The sequence below is a fragment of the Trachemys scripta genome, chromosome 14, assembly GCF_013100865.1.
Source record: "Trachemys scripta elegans isolate TJP31775 chromosome 14, CAS_Tse_1.0, whole genome shotgun sequence".
Classification (NCBI taxonomy): Eukaryota; Metazoa; Chordata; order Testudines; family Emydidae; genus Trachemys; species Trachemys scripta.
In genome coordinates this window covers 23,342,472-23,356,630 of record NC_048311.1, presented here as the reverse complement: position 1 = coordinate 23,356,630, position 14,159 = coordinate 23,342,472, and the positions used below count along the sequence as shown (strand labels likewise).

The 14,159-nt window shown below is 38.6% G+C and overlaps 1 protein-coding gene across 2 annotated transcripts in view; it reads left to right on the top strand.

Annotated features, from left to right (window-relative positions):
* The window catches only part of CA10 (carbonic anhydrase 10), a 176,743-nt gene that overhangs the window by 113,891 nt on the left and 48,693 nt on the right, over nucleotides 1–14,159 (top strand). For both annotated transcript variants that reach the window (XM_034790339.1, XM_034790338.1), the window contains exon 2: nucleotides 2,624–2,809. In XM_034790339.1, coding sequence (XP_034646230.1) covers nucleotides 2,624–2,809 — 186 coding nt within the window. The remainder of the gene's footprint in view (nucleotides 1–2,623; nucleotides 2,810–14,159) is intronic.

Below are 14,159 nucleotides of genomic sequence, written 5' to 3'. Positions count from 1 at the left end.
ACAAAACCATGGCCTACTGTACAGTGGTTAATTGGGGGAGGGTGGGGAAGGAGGGAAAGGGGACACATGGATTTTTTTTAACCTCCCAATCACTTATTCAGATGTGTTCCAGGTTGAACATAAATTCTCTCTCTCTCCCTGTCCAATAGCTGGTGGGCAAGTGCCTGCATCAAAAAACTCACTTTGAAAGTTAAGAGTAATTGCAGCACTCTCAAGAAAGAGGACAGGGATTAAATAGGTCTGGGGACTTTTGGTTCAACCTGGTTTGGGGGGTAATTTTTTTTTTCTAAGTCTCATTTAGGAGCCTACTCACCATTTTCAAAAGGGATTTAAGGAACCTAATCCCACCGAGACTAAGGTTCCAAAGTGCCTTAGTCACTTTTGAAAATCTGCTATAGGCTCCTGCCACATGGGCGTTTTGGAAATGTTACCCACTGCCTGTAAGTGCTACCTCCGTATAAATGCTCAACATAAAAGTATTCCATTGTAACACACTAGCTTAGTATATCTGGTCACATCTCCCTCTTGTGTGTGGGCCCAGTAAGGATAGGGGGCCTGACATCCTTTGTAGTTCAAGTGGCAGGAGCTTGTGTATTTGGAGTTGCAGGTCTCCAGTTCTGTCGTTCCTGACATCTATAATGTTTCTGTGTATGTGTCCATGCAGCAGTTTCCTTACTTAAGTGTTGGTCCCTCTAAGTCAGAACAGAGGCACGCTGGAGCGTGTAATGAGAGAGGCTTGCTGTGCTACTGGTATGCTTTACCTGTTGTGTGCATAGAGGACTTCTATTCCAAGCACTCACAATGTGGCCTCATTATAAGTGCTGCATTTTTGAAAGGAGGTAGAGAGAGGGCAAAAGAATATGATTCCTTTTCAGGAGTCTGGCCAGCTTACTTTTTTGCATATATACTATAGAGAATTATTTGAGGCATTTTTACCTTGAGAAAGAGAATGGTGGTAACCTAATTTAAGATTTGTATCAAGCAGAGTAAGAAAATGGATTGTGAATATTTTGTAGTTACTAAAACTAACTGAATGTTCAATGAAGTGTGAATTTCCAAACTAGAGAATCAGCAAAATGACTTTAAACAATTTTCCCCACCATTTGTATTTGAAACTTCACATTACTTGTGATTAGCAATTTTATGTCATTCATAAGCAGTGTACTGTAACTGGATTCAGTAAAATTGACCTGCTTCCAAATATTAAACTAAACTTGATATTTAATTACTGTACATGCTAAAGTTAAACCAGAAAACTAGAGGGCATATATTAAAAATTCCAATCATGTTGAATGTGAAATAAATTGCAGTATTCACGCTTACTGCTTTACATGAGAAATGTATTTTCTTCCCCATTCTAAATTGAAATAACACCAAATAAATGTAGAACACCTGTATCAAAATAAAAAAAAAAAAACTATTTTATCTTACCCATTTAGTTCTGTCGCACAGTTTGTATAATGTAACTTTACAGCATACTGTGCAACAAAACAGGTCATTTAAACAGTAATTAGTATTAAAGATAACATGTCACTGCAGCTATGTTAATTACTACAGTACCAATGTACTATAGGATATAATACATAATTGTCAAGCCTTTAATTTTAAATTAAAGTGCAGCAAAGCATACCATTGCTACACTTCCTTCTAATTAATATTAATTAATGTTATTTAAATGTAGTATTTGCATCCCTGCAGAATTTTAGGAAGTAAGCCTCAGTCCCATTCTGCACTCAAACAAATGTGTTTTTCCCTACAATAGCATAAATTAAAGGCTGTTCTTACTCTATTTTTCATATAATTAATAATTTTACAGTATATTTTTCATTCTTTAAAATTAAACACTTTTCTGCACTAAATTTCTTTTCCTTCCATTGTATACTACCTGGGTTGTTACTTTAAGGTCACTTTTGTTTATATTTTATTTTACAAACAAAGCATATCTTTCCATTCTTTTTTAATAAAATAAAGATTAATTTTAAAAGGAGATGGGACATAAGAACTAACAAAGGTTAATTCTGTATCGATATAACTAATGTATCTGGAACATAAAATACAGAACATTCTTGTCAAAATATGGAGCCTTATAACAGAGATCAATGAAGGTTTTACCATTGATTCCAATGGGAGCAGAAGGCTTTTGTAGCATCTCTGCTTTGAGACAATTTTCTTATAAATTTTTCAGTAAGAAAAAATGAGTTAAATTTCTGATTTGTTTAAATATACTGTGAATTATTTATACAGCAGTTGAAATGTTCCCCTTTTTCAGTGCAGAAATTCTGTAATGAAGTCATTATTCAGGTCTCGCATAAAGAATATTTTCACATATATACTTATTTAGAGGTATAATAATCACATTCATTGTGTTAACCACATGCCTGTGGCTAAAATATGTACATAGGGATTTAGCAAAATATTTGAATATAAAGTATAATATTTAAAAGCAGAACTTGAAATACATCCTTCAGTTGGGTATTTAATCTCTGATCTTTTTAAAGATTTATGGTTAGATTAATCTGAAGGTGTTGAAGTAGAAAAAGCTTGAAGTCTGTATCATTATTTTCTAGGACTCACCACTGGTTTAGAAAAACTTAATTTTATACTGTTTATTCATTTTGTTTAGGTCAGTGGGACAATGTATAATACAGGGAGACATGTTTCTCTACGGTTAGACAAAGAGCATTTGGTGAACATCTCTGGAGGGCCCATGACATACAGTCATCGCTTGGAAGAGATCCGGTTACACTTTGGAAGTGAAGATAGCCAGGGATCAGAACATCTACTTAACGGACAAGCTTTTTCTGGGGAGGTACGTCAATGTACTTGGAGTTTAAAATGAACCCGTATGAAATACCTGCTCTCCATTTCTGCTAAGGGTAGCATCAAACTAATTGCTCTCCTTTTCGAAAAGAAGGGAATTTTTTTTAAATTGTGCATTGTAATACATGTGTATCATATCAAACACAGCATGTTCACTGCCAGGTGTGTGGGGCAATATAGGATTGTTGTTTTAGATATATGCTACTCACCTGTTGAAATAACCAAATTGCAGCTGGGGATTTGGTTTTTCAGGCTGGGGTTTTCAAGGAGACTAAGGAAATTAGGGATGAAATTCTGGGTTATTGAAGTCAATGGCAAAACTCCCAGTAGCTTAATAGGGCCAGGATTTCACCTTCAGTGCTTAAATCTCATTGAATTTCAATGGGTTCAGGGCACCTACCTTTCTTAAATTGGGATTTTCAAAGGAATTTGAATAGACTATTAACTAGCTATCCAAGAACATTCTGAAATTGCAGCACAATAGTTTTCATTCTTTAAAACAGAAAAATAAATTTTACAATCAGCAGCATAAAGACCATAAAAGCTTCCTGTAAATTAGACCCAGACAAAATGCACGGTAGAACATGAAACACTCAGATTTTTACCGTTCAGAGTCATAGTTTCAATTAGAGAAAAAGAATCTGAATGCAGTACATTTGCCATCTGTGTCGTTATCAGGGGTGGAAGTAATTTAAAGGACTTACCAGTACGCCGGAGTCCTGAGCGGGCGTGGCCTCAGCCGGAAGAGGTGGGCCTTTCAAGATTGAAAGGCTCTGGGGCTCCGGCTGTGGCTGGGAGTCCCAGGGCCTTTATATCAACCTGGAGCTACCAGCTACAGAGGCATCTTGGAGCCCCAGGCCCTTTAAATCACCGCAGGAGCCCTGCCGCTGCTACCCCGGGGCAGCAGGGCTCAGGATAGGGCTGGGGTAGCGGCAGCCAGGCTCGTGCAGAGATTTAAAGGGCCTGGTGCTCCTGCCACTGCAGGGAGCCTAGGGCTTTTCAATCCCTGCTGGAGCCCTGCTGCCGCTGGGGTAGCGGCGGCAGGGCTCCGGCAGTGATTTAAAGGGCCCAGGGCTCCCTGCAGCAGCTGGAGCTTTGGGCCCTTTAAATCACCGCTGGAGAAGCTGGGCCAGTCCAGCACTGGCTCTTGCCGGTACATCATACCGGCTTACTTTCACCTCTGGTGGTTATCCATGACAAGGATCATTAGGTTAGTCCATCATATTCCTAAGAAAAGTCAAAACTAATTATCAAATTCTAACATTAAGCAGAAAGTAATATTGAAGGTGGTAGTTGTTTCTAAAGAGATTCTACCTTTATTGCTTACCATTGTCCAACATTTTCTACTGTACACCATAATCCTGTGAAGAATATGCAGAGCTTAACTTTACACATGGTGAATAGTCCCATTGAAGTCAGTGGGCCTGCTCAAGGGACAGAGAGTTAACCACACAAGTTATATCTTTGCAGTATCAGGACCTGATTTAGAGACAAAATAATAGCGGGCAAAGGGGATACTGTAAAGTAGTGATCCTGCCCTCTGATACATGGTTCTCATCAGTCTCTCGGGCTATGTCTACACTAGAGACCTTACAGCAGCACAGCTATACCAACTGGAGAGAGTTCTCCTGTTGGCATAATTAAACCACCCCCAACAAGTGGCGGTAGTGCCAACATAGTGCTGTCCTCATCGGCCCTTCTGTTGGTGTAACTTATGTCGGTTGGAGGGTGAGGGTGTTTTTTCACACTCCTGAGTGACAAAAGTTTTACCAACAAAAGTGCTAGTGTAGACAGTGCCTTCAGCAGTTTAGGGGTACATGCATTGGTAGCAAGTTTTTCAATATACATGGTGATGCTGACAGACTATGGGCAGGACTGAGCTCAAAGGGGACAATCATTCAGTCGCTTTGTATACAGAAGGGATACTAGAGTTTTAATCTCCCATCCTTATTTTTTGTTGTACTCAGGGGGCAGTGGTCCCATCACTTTTACCAGGCTGTAAGGGTGACAGATGGGCGGGGGGACGGAGAGGAGTGAGCGAGAGGCAGGGTAGGGGTTCCCCCCACTTTTAGGAAGCTTTCACCACTCCTGGCTGTACCCATCTCCCATGAGCTTGCTTCCTGTCTGAAGCACCTAGCACGCTACAAATGCTAAGTAAATAATTAAAATAATGCTTCAGAAGAACTGCAGCTCACTACGGATATATTAGAGTTACCTTCAAAAACATCTCGAGTACCCTGTTGTCATTCTTTTAGAAGATCAAAAGGAATAGTTTCCAGCAACAAAGCACTTATTTATTTTGTTGAAGATGAATAATCACATTACCATCTGTACCATCTATCATAGACTCTGGTGATGAGTCAATGAATGCATGGCATTTTCTTTGGCATTGTGCAACAACAGTTATCTGAAGAGCAGCAGATTAATTGCAGGCTTGTCAAATGATGTTATTATAATTGATGGTAATCATTTGCTTTGTTTTGTATAAAGCTATGTAGATGTATAATATAGTCAGCGGCAGTGTTTTCATAAAATTATTCATGTCTTACATAACTGACTAGTGGATGCCTTGTTTAAATTCTGTGATAGATGGACACGTACATTGGATCCAATGTTTAACTCGTAAGTGAACATTGAGTGTTTTAATAACTACGACCTTGCTTTGCTAATCACATCTAAATAGTAAGAGCAATATTCAATACAAAATAGTGCGCTTTAACAAAGAAACTGAAATATAGCCCTGTATTCGATTTGGCATATCAGCATTGTTTCAGAAAGTCACAGGAGAGATTGATGGATTAGAAATATATCAGCCATACATTTTTTGTGTTGAAGTAAAAGTCACACAGAGTATAGATTGTAATGAAAGGTGAAAACGTACAGCACTGCAGCCCCAATATTTAATACCATGCAGCAAAAGCAAAAAAGGGTGGTTAAAAAAAAAATCAACAGCATCTTTGACAAAATAAGAGAGAGCTGGAGGACAGAGCACAGCTGACAGATGAGAGAAGGAAAGTAAATTAGGTGGGACTTGGGAGATGGAGCAGTTGGAGAGAGAACCAACAAATAAAGAGCACTTCTGACAGGTTAAAAAAACAACCAGCATTAATGAGTATGAGAACCAGCAAACAACATGTGAAACGGAGGGAGGTGAACTGAAAGGGCATGGAAGGAATGGCCAAGGGTTCAGAAGTTTTTTTTAGCTTTGAAACAGGGTCATCCTGTTATGTCTGTCTTAGTACACAGGTCACCATTAAATCCAATATTTGCCAACGGATACAACACCTCTTTCCCAAGTAAAAGAAGAAAACTGCTGGCAAAAGTGGTGACCACTGTCAGAAAATAGACATGGGGCTGAAACTTTTGAGATTTGGAAGTGCTTGGAGTTGGCGTTGCTTGGACTTGGTCCATCTCTATGTAAAATATCTATTACTGAATAGCCGCGTCACATTCCCACATGCTATGCTGTTCCCATAATACAAAACAGAGGGCCAAATGAACCCTGTTGTATAGAGTTGGTACAACTCCTCAGCAAAGAAACATCTTTCACACCACAGCTGAATTTGGCCTGGAGAGTATAATTCCATCCAACAAGCTCCACTTTTAACAACAGGGTGATTTTAGATAAGCTCTCGGGTCTGGGAAGGGTTACTTACAATGTTTACAATTCCCAGCAGTAATACTAAGGAAATGATACACTAGTTAATTGCTAGCTGATTTTATGGAGTAACATATGCTTTCAGGCCTGCTACTGCCCATAGCTGTCACTATAGTAATAGGATAATATTGGTCAGAGCAGAAAGAATAAAGAAAAATACAGTACAAGTATAAATAGAAAATGCACTTCTTAAAATATTTGCAAAACACGTTAGCTAGGAGAAAATAAATGCAAGTCTAGGACCTGATCGTCAAGAGCATTCCATTGTGCCCAAATGCAATCCCAGTGAAATCATTGTGACTCGTCCGAGAATCAGGGTGCAGGACTCGCGCCAGAATTGGTGCATTTGAGCCCATATAAAGTAATTAACTATTTGCCATGAATTTCGAGTCCTTTTGCACCTTGTTTGTACTAATAGTTTATGAGCATCTTTTCCACCATTGGTCTAGCAGCGCTGGTAGACGTGGTGGGAGTTTTAGTATAAATTGGATACAGGCGTGATTCTCAAATCGACACACACCCTTCCTCAGCTGCACCAGTGCTAGGGAAAAGTTTGAAAATCCCTAGTGTGTTAAGGACATTTTAAAAACATTTTCCACCATCACTAACACTCACAGAGTTGAATCTGTGTGGCAATGGGGAGATTTTTTTTTTTTTTTTTGTGCAAAATTTCTCCAGACCTACAGGGCCTGATGTAGAGAGTTGCTGATTATTATTGTCTGTATTGCAGTAGCACCTAAGAGCCCTAGGCATGGATCAGGTCCCCCATTGTGCTAAGTGCCATACAACCACAGAACAAAGACTGGTTTCAGAGTAGAAGCCGTGTTAGTCTGTATCCGCAAAAAGAACAGGAGTACTTGTGGCACCTTAGAGACTAACAAATTTATTAGAGCATAAGCTTTCGTGGACTACAGCCCACTTCTTCGGATGCATATAGAATGGAACATATATTGAGGAGTTATATATACACACATACAGAGAGCATGAACAGGTGGGAGTTGTCTTACCAACTCTGAGAGGCCAATTAAGTAAGAGAAAAAAAACTTTTGAAGTGATAATTGTCCCAAGGAGTTTACAGTCTAACACCTGATTTACACTTAGATTTTTTGCTGGTGTATCTGTACTGGTTATTAGTGTGATTTTTATTTTATTTTATTTTGTCAACATAGCTATGCCAGCAAGAGCCCTACTGTAGATGCAGTTATACTGGCAAAAAGTCCATTTGCCCGTATAGTCTATTTTGCTCAAGGAACTGATCAAAGCTATACTGACAAAAGGATTCTCGCTGCTATAAACTGCATCAATGCTAGAAGCATAGACCAGCATATAATAGCAAACCTTTCAAGTCTAGACAAGGCCTAAGGATTGGTCTGCATTAGCAATTTATGTCAGTGTAACTACATCACTCAACGATGTGGAAAATCCAGTTATATCAACCTAACTCCCGGTGTAGACAGTGCTATGTCAACAGACGGGCTTCTCCTGTCAACATAGCTACCGCCTCTCGGGGAGGTGGAGTACCCACACAAAGTAGCATTTCACTGCTGCAGCCTTTTAAGTGTAGACAAGTCCTGAGCTGTTTGAACTCCCACTGAATGTGGTATGAGGGTGCTTTACACGCTAGGGAAAAATGGTTACCTTTTAGCACCTAATTATCACTTCACAGTGGACTCCGGGCAGATAATTGAGAATTGTAATGCTTAAAGGTCTTGAAAACAGCAGAAGCTTTTTAAAATATATATAAAATTATTCTATCAGGAATGTGTTTGACTGTTTCCAGCAACGTGGAATAAGGAATAAAAGGAATTGAAATATGAGTCAGTTAAGCAGTTGATTCTTTATCTGGTATGTAATTAAGTGGGCTCAACACACTTCTCACAGATTAAAGCATTTAATTGTACAATGAACATTAAAAGAGGATCTCAACATCAAGGCATGACGTACACTTAAAAATTAGATTGACATAGCTACATCACTCAGGGGCGTGGAAATTTTTGCACCCTAAGCACCATAATTAGGTTCACCTAACCCCCAGTCAAGATGCAGCTAGGTTGACAGAAGAATTCTTCCATCGACCTAGCTACTGTCTCTTGGAGAGGAGGATTAACTACAACAATGGACAAAACCCTTCTGTCGATGTAGAAAGCATCTACACTATGGCAATACAACACCATAGATGCGCCACCATAGTGCAGGCCCAAGTGAAGTCCCAGGGTAAGACCATGTGTACACTACCACTGAGGTCGGCAAAACTCACGTCGCTCAGGGGTGTGGAAAAAGTCATTTTTCAGGCCCTCTGATTCAATGTCACTTCCTTCTTTGAATCCCTCATCCCTGTCCCCACCTACAAAGCTCTATGCAGCTCTGCCATTCACATGAAGAACTTGGAGCACATGTTCCTGCCTACAGATTTTTCCTCAGGAAAGGAGAATTAAATAAGTGACAGCAGTGAGCATAGGAAAGGAAGGCCTGCAGCCTCCCATCTAAACATCTTCAGGAGACTAAAATTTTCTTCTTTCAGGCATAGGATCATTGTGTGAAGCAGAGAAGAATGCAAGCAATAATTAGCACAGTCTGTTTATACCATACTGGGTTAAGTATTTAAACTTATGTAGCTAAAGAGCCAGCTTGTGCCTTCACTCCTGTAATAGAAACTGAAGAGGGCTGCAGAGCTAGAGAGTCTGAGCAGAGGTGTTCTGAGACTTTACACCTGGGTAGGGCAGACACAGGCAGAATGCCTCTGCTATCCATGTGGGATAGCACACCTGCTGGGAAAAAAGATGCTGCGTTCCTCCAGCATCTCCTACCAGACACTAGTAGGCATGCTGAGGGAGAGGGGCTCTGATCCCTCTTCTTGGTTCTGTGGCATCCAGTTAGGCTTGCTAGCCAGCCAACCTGCCCCTAGTAAGCAGGGACCATTAGCATCAGCATTGTGCCTGGGTCCTGCACAGCTGTATGGTAGTGGAGGAGGATGTGTCTATGCTTTGTTCCCCTATAGTACACCCATGCAGGACAATTCAGCACTTGTCCAGAAGGCTATATAGTAATACTTGTACAATACTGTAACAAACAAAGTATAAAATATCCATAAATGTCTTAACACACAACAAACTATATCCCAGCAATGTCCAATATTAAAGCTCTAAATGGTGTGTTTTGTTTCCCAAATTTCTCTGATTAATTTGCTTTGACATATCTATAAACCTTTTTCCTAAAAACAAAGTGAATCATCTGAGTAGCAAAGATTTAATTGTTAGTCTGTTGATGGATAATAAACAGGTCTGCAGATTAAAATATGAACTAATTACTGTATTCAATTCCATTTACTTGATTTCATGTTCCATTAAATTTTGGTGTCATTTGTTGTGGGAGGTTTTAGATTTATTTGCCCTGTAATGAGTTATGCTAGAGGGTTGCAGAGGGATAGATTCCTTCAAATTGGAAGGTAAAAATGAGTGGTATTCGCTGCAGTAAGTGAACTGTCTAAACATCTATCAATATGTGACAGTAATAACAACCCCAAATAATGTGTTGAAATCCAAATGTTCTACAAGCAGCAAAAGGGCAAATATTTAAATAGTGCCCAAAGTCATTGTTTCTGAATAAGGAAAATTTTGCTTTTAAGCTTATTGTATTGTATTAAGAGGAGCTTTTATGTACTTACGATACTTTCCTGGAAATTGGGAAAGGAACATTTTGCAATAGAGCAATATGAAATATTATACAGTACAGCAAACTTCTTATGCTGTCTGATTGTAAAGAAGTGCATTTTAGTGTCCAATAATATTAGGAAGTGGGATTTTGTTTTTAATATCTTTTTTAAAATGGGATGTTTGGATTCTAACTTAAGATCCCTCTTATATTCTTTGGCTGAACAGTCGCCTTCTGCTGATGGATAGGATAGCCTACTTAAATAACCCAACTCCAGAAATCAATAGCTGTGAGAAATCATATGGTAAAGGTTAAGATGTAATCACTGCATGTCACTGACTATCTTCTCGTCTTTATTCCCCCCTCCCCTCATTTATTTATAAACAGCAAGTCTAAATCTTTTTTACAGTTGGTTTTACAGTTTAAGCCATGCCAGTGTCATCTTGCTGTCGGGGTCTTACATTTAATGCTGTTGTGGTCACACTGCCATTTTAGAGGGGAAATTAGATTTTATAACTAGCTTCCTTCATCCCTTCTAAGGTAAAAGCCTTAATTCTATTAATCATATTATGTAATGTCCAAGCTTTAAACTGAAACAAGAATTTTACCTCATGTATAATCAGTTTCTAATATTATTACCTCTCCAAAAACTTTAGTAGTAGAGAAGAAACAAATGAGAATTTTGCACTAGTAAGAAATATGTTTCTTACTGCAGGACTAAGTATATATTTTATAGTAGATCTAATGAAACTAGGAAAGGCTTATACCTTCAGTTGTAGCAAATCAAAATGGTACATTTTGCTCAGCCCTTCATATAAACAGTCTAGGATCATGTTTTTAGTCCCAAGAGCCACCGCAGTTCATTTATTTGTTGCATGAATAAGAAGTCAGGATTTAATCTAGTTGAAACTTTGGATCTGTGTCACCAGGGATATAAAGTTAAGGGAGCCAGGGAAGAATAGTGGATTTAGCCCTGTGAGTGCTAAGACTAATGATAACACACACAATTGGAAAGAACGGTCATTTAACTTTACAATCCTGGACTCTCATTCTATAACATCTTGATTTTGAAAGATGGCTCAGAGTCAGAACAACTAAAAAGCTGTTACAGAATTTCAGACAACAGAATTGGATTTCCAACTCTGTTTTGGATTTGCCCCCTTTATTTTTTCTATACGTATATTTTTCAGTAGCCAAATGTTCTTTAGGGGTGGTGGGGGCAAGCAAACTGGTGAGAACCGGATTGTCACAGAATATAATCTAAATTCCTTTTGGTGCCTGAATTTTTAATTCCAACATCATAAAGCAACAAGGTATAGTTTTTCTGCTCAGGGAAGTAGATGTGTAGGATTTGCTCTTTTAAACCTTTGGAGCATTAAAACATTCAATACGCTAAACCTCTAGTGTCACTTATGAAGTATTCATTTCACCTGATTTTAGATTTTAATTTGCTTAAGGGAGACATGACTTGCTGTGGGGTGATGTGTCTTTAATTAAACAGCCAAGTTACCTCCACAGGCAGAAGACTTTGTTCATTTTTACAGTGGTTTTTAAGTAACTGGTAATGATTTTTCCATAAGAAGTTCTATGAGTTTTAACTTTTTCCTAAGTGCCTTTAACGTAATGTTCCAGGGGAAAGGAGAAATCTTTACTGAAAAACTTGTACAAAAAAACCTTTACAGCTAACAGAAAGTAAATAATGCAGTAGTGAGCGCATGCATACTTTATCATCTTTTTGTACAAACAGTGTACCAAATCCGGAAGTCCTTTACCCAGGCTAAACTACCATGAAAATCAATGGAGTTTTGACTGAGTTTGACTGGGTGATTTGTCATTTAAATATTAACTTGTTAATTATTACTGCTAAAATTGTAGATCCCTCTTAACTCAGTAACCTTTAACTGATTCTACACAGGGACCATCAGGTGCAATTCTGCCAATCAGACCACTGGCATGGGACTCCAGACTCAGGTAGTGGCTGGTACCTGACACGTCAGAGAAAGCCCAGTCCATTTCCAGAAATCCCATTTACCCATCACCCTGCAATGAATCTAATCAATCATGTAATTCTGCTGATGGCGCAGGAACTTCCTTAGTGGCCCTCTACAGATTATTAGTTTGCACCTTGATGAATAAACTTTGATTTCCCATGTCATCTTAGCCTGCATGGCTACAAATGTTAACCAGGCTGTAGAGCTGGTCAAAATTTTCATGCTAAAAAATGGGGTTTCACTGAAAAAAGTTTTCAAGGGCAAAATGTCTTTTTTAGTTTATTTTCTGCAGAAAATTACTCAACAAAAAATTTCCTTTTCACATTGAAATTTTTGTTGTTAATCCTTTTCTGCCACTGAACACGAGAATGATTGTGGCTAGAATTCGGGGGGAGGGCAGGCGTGAGGTTACCGCTTTTTCCTTTATTTATTCCATTTTTCCACTCTAACTTTTCCAGACTTTCTCATCTTTTGAAAAGTTACACTCTGGGAAAAGGAAACACTATCTTTGCAACTCTGTAACTTTTCAAAGTTTGGGGACGTTCAGAAGAGTCACTGAATGGAAAAAGGATATGTGTTGAGTGGGTGTGGAACTCTGGACATTATTAATTGTGTTGCACTATGAGGGAGAATGAGAATTCAAAACTTTTCCAAAAAGAATTACAAAAAGAATTGAATGGAAATAACTTTGAAATGTTACACAAGGTTGTTGCTAGCCTGCTGTAAAGTCATGTTATCCTGTTGCATTATTTGTCTCAAGGACCTGCAGCAGTGAAATCTGTTGACTGACTACATGCTGCATTGAGCAGTGTTTCCATCACCTGGGCCAAATTTTCCTCTGTTCTGCATAATACCCATTTTTGTTGCTCTGCTCTGGATAATAGCTTTCTTGCTATGAGAAAACAAAACCTAGACACTGTATTGCAGTTAAGGACATATATTTTAATAATCTATCTAACACTGATATTTCCCTTCATTCAAGTATCCTGTGTCTGCTTTTTGCTTTTAAACTTCTATTGTGATGCTTCATCAAAGGTGAGCTTCAAGGAACAGAAAAAATTGGGCTTGTGCTTCTTTGTGATATATAAAAAAGTCCTGAAAAGATTTTTAACCCCCCCTCCCTCACATGGTTTGTTTTTTAGATTAGTAATTCATGTCTTATCTGCCTTGGAAAACTAGTGAAATGGTGATATTGCCAAGTCAAGGGAGTGGAAGTTGAGCAGTTAACTGTTTAAAATTATTTTATTACCATGTATATTTCTAATACGGTATTTTGGATAAAGGAAGCCTTTGTTAAAGGCTGAAAACCTTTTCCTCGCCCCTTAATTTAAAAGTGTTACAGCCCCAAGAGATCCTCCAACAAATTCTGTAACATACTTATGACCACATTGTCTGAGCATCTTGCCATCTTTAATTATTTATCTGCACAACCTCCCTATGAAGTTGGAAAGGGCTATTATCCCCATTTTACAGATGGGGAACTGAGGCACTGAGAAGTTAAGTAACTTGCCCAAGTCACAGAAGAAGTGTACGGCAGAGCACGGATATGAACCCAGATCTCTCAAATGCTAGGCTAGTGCCCTAACCACCAGACCAGCCTTCCTCTGGGAAAAGACATTCCTGAAGTTTCTAAAGTTAAACAACGGGTAGGAAAATAATCTTTGCAAATATTATCATAAACTGGACAGCAGAAAAGGGCACAAGCCCAAATTAAAAAAGAAAATCCCTATAGTTTTTCCATAGTGACTTATTTATTTTTCTTGGGGGAAAAAATGAGAAAAGTTAGGATTATTTTTGCTAGTTATTACATGCCATGTAAACTGCCCTATTCTCTAAAGTGTTTAAATCCATCCAGAATTACTAGCAAAAACTTTTTTAAATCAGTCAACTCCTCATCTACGTCCTCCTCCAGATTATAATTATTTACTAATAAACAGAAGCCTAGCTTTCGACCCTTACTGTTAAGTCTCTAACCTTCAATTTATTTCAACAGCATTACATTGGTCTTTGTCCCTTTACCTTGTGCTTAATAGTTTCTT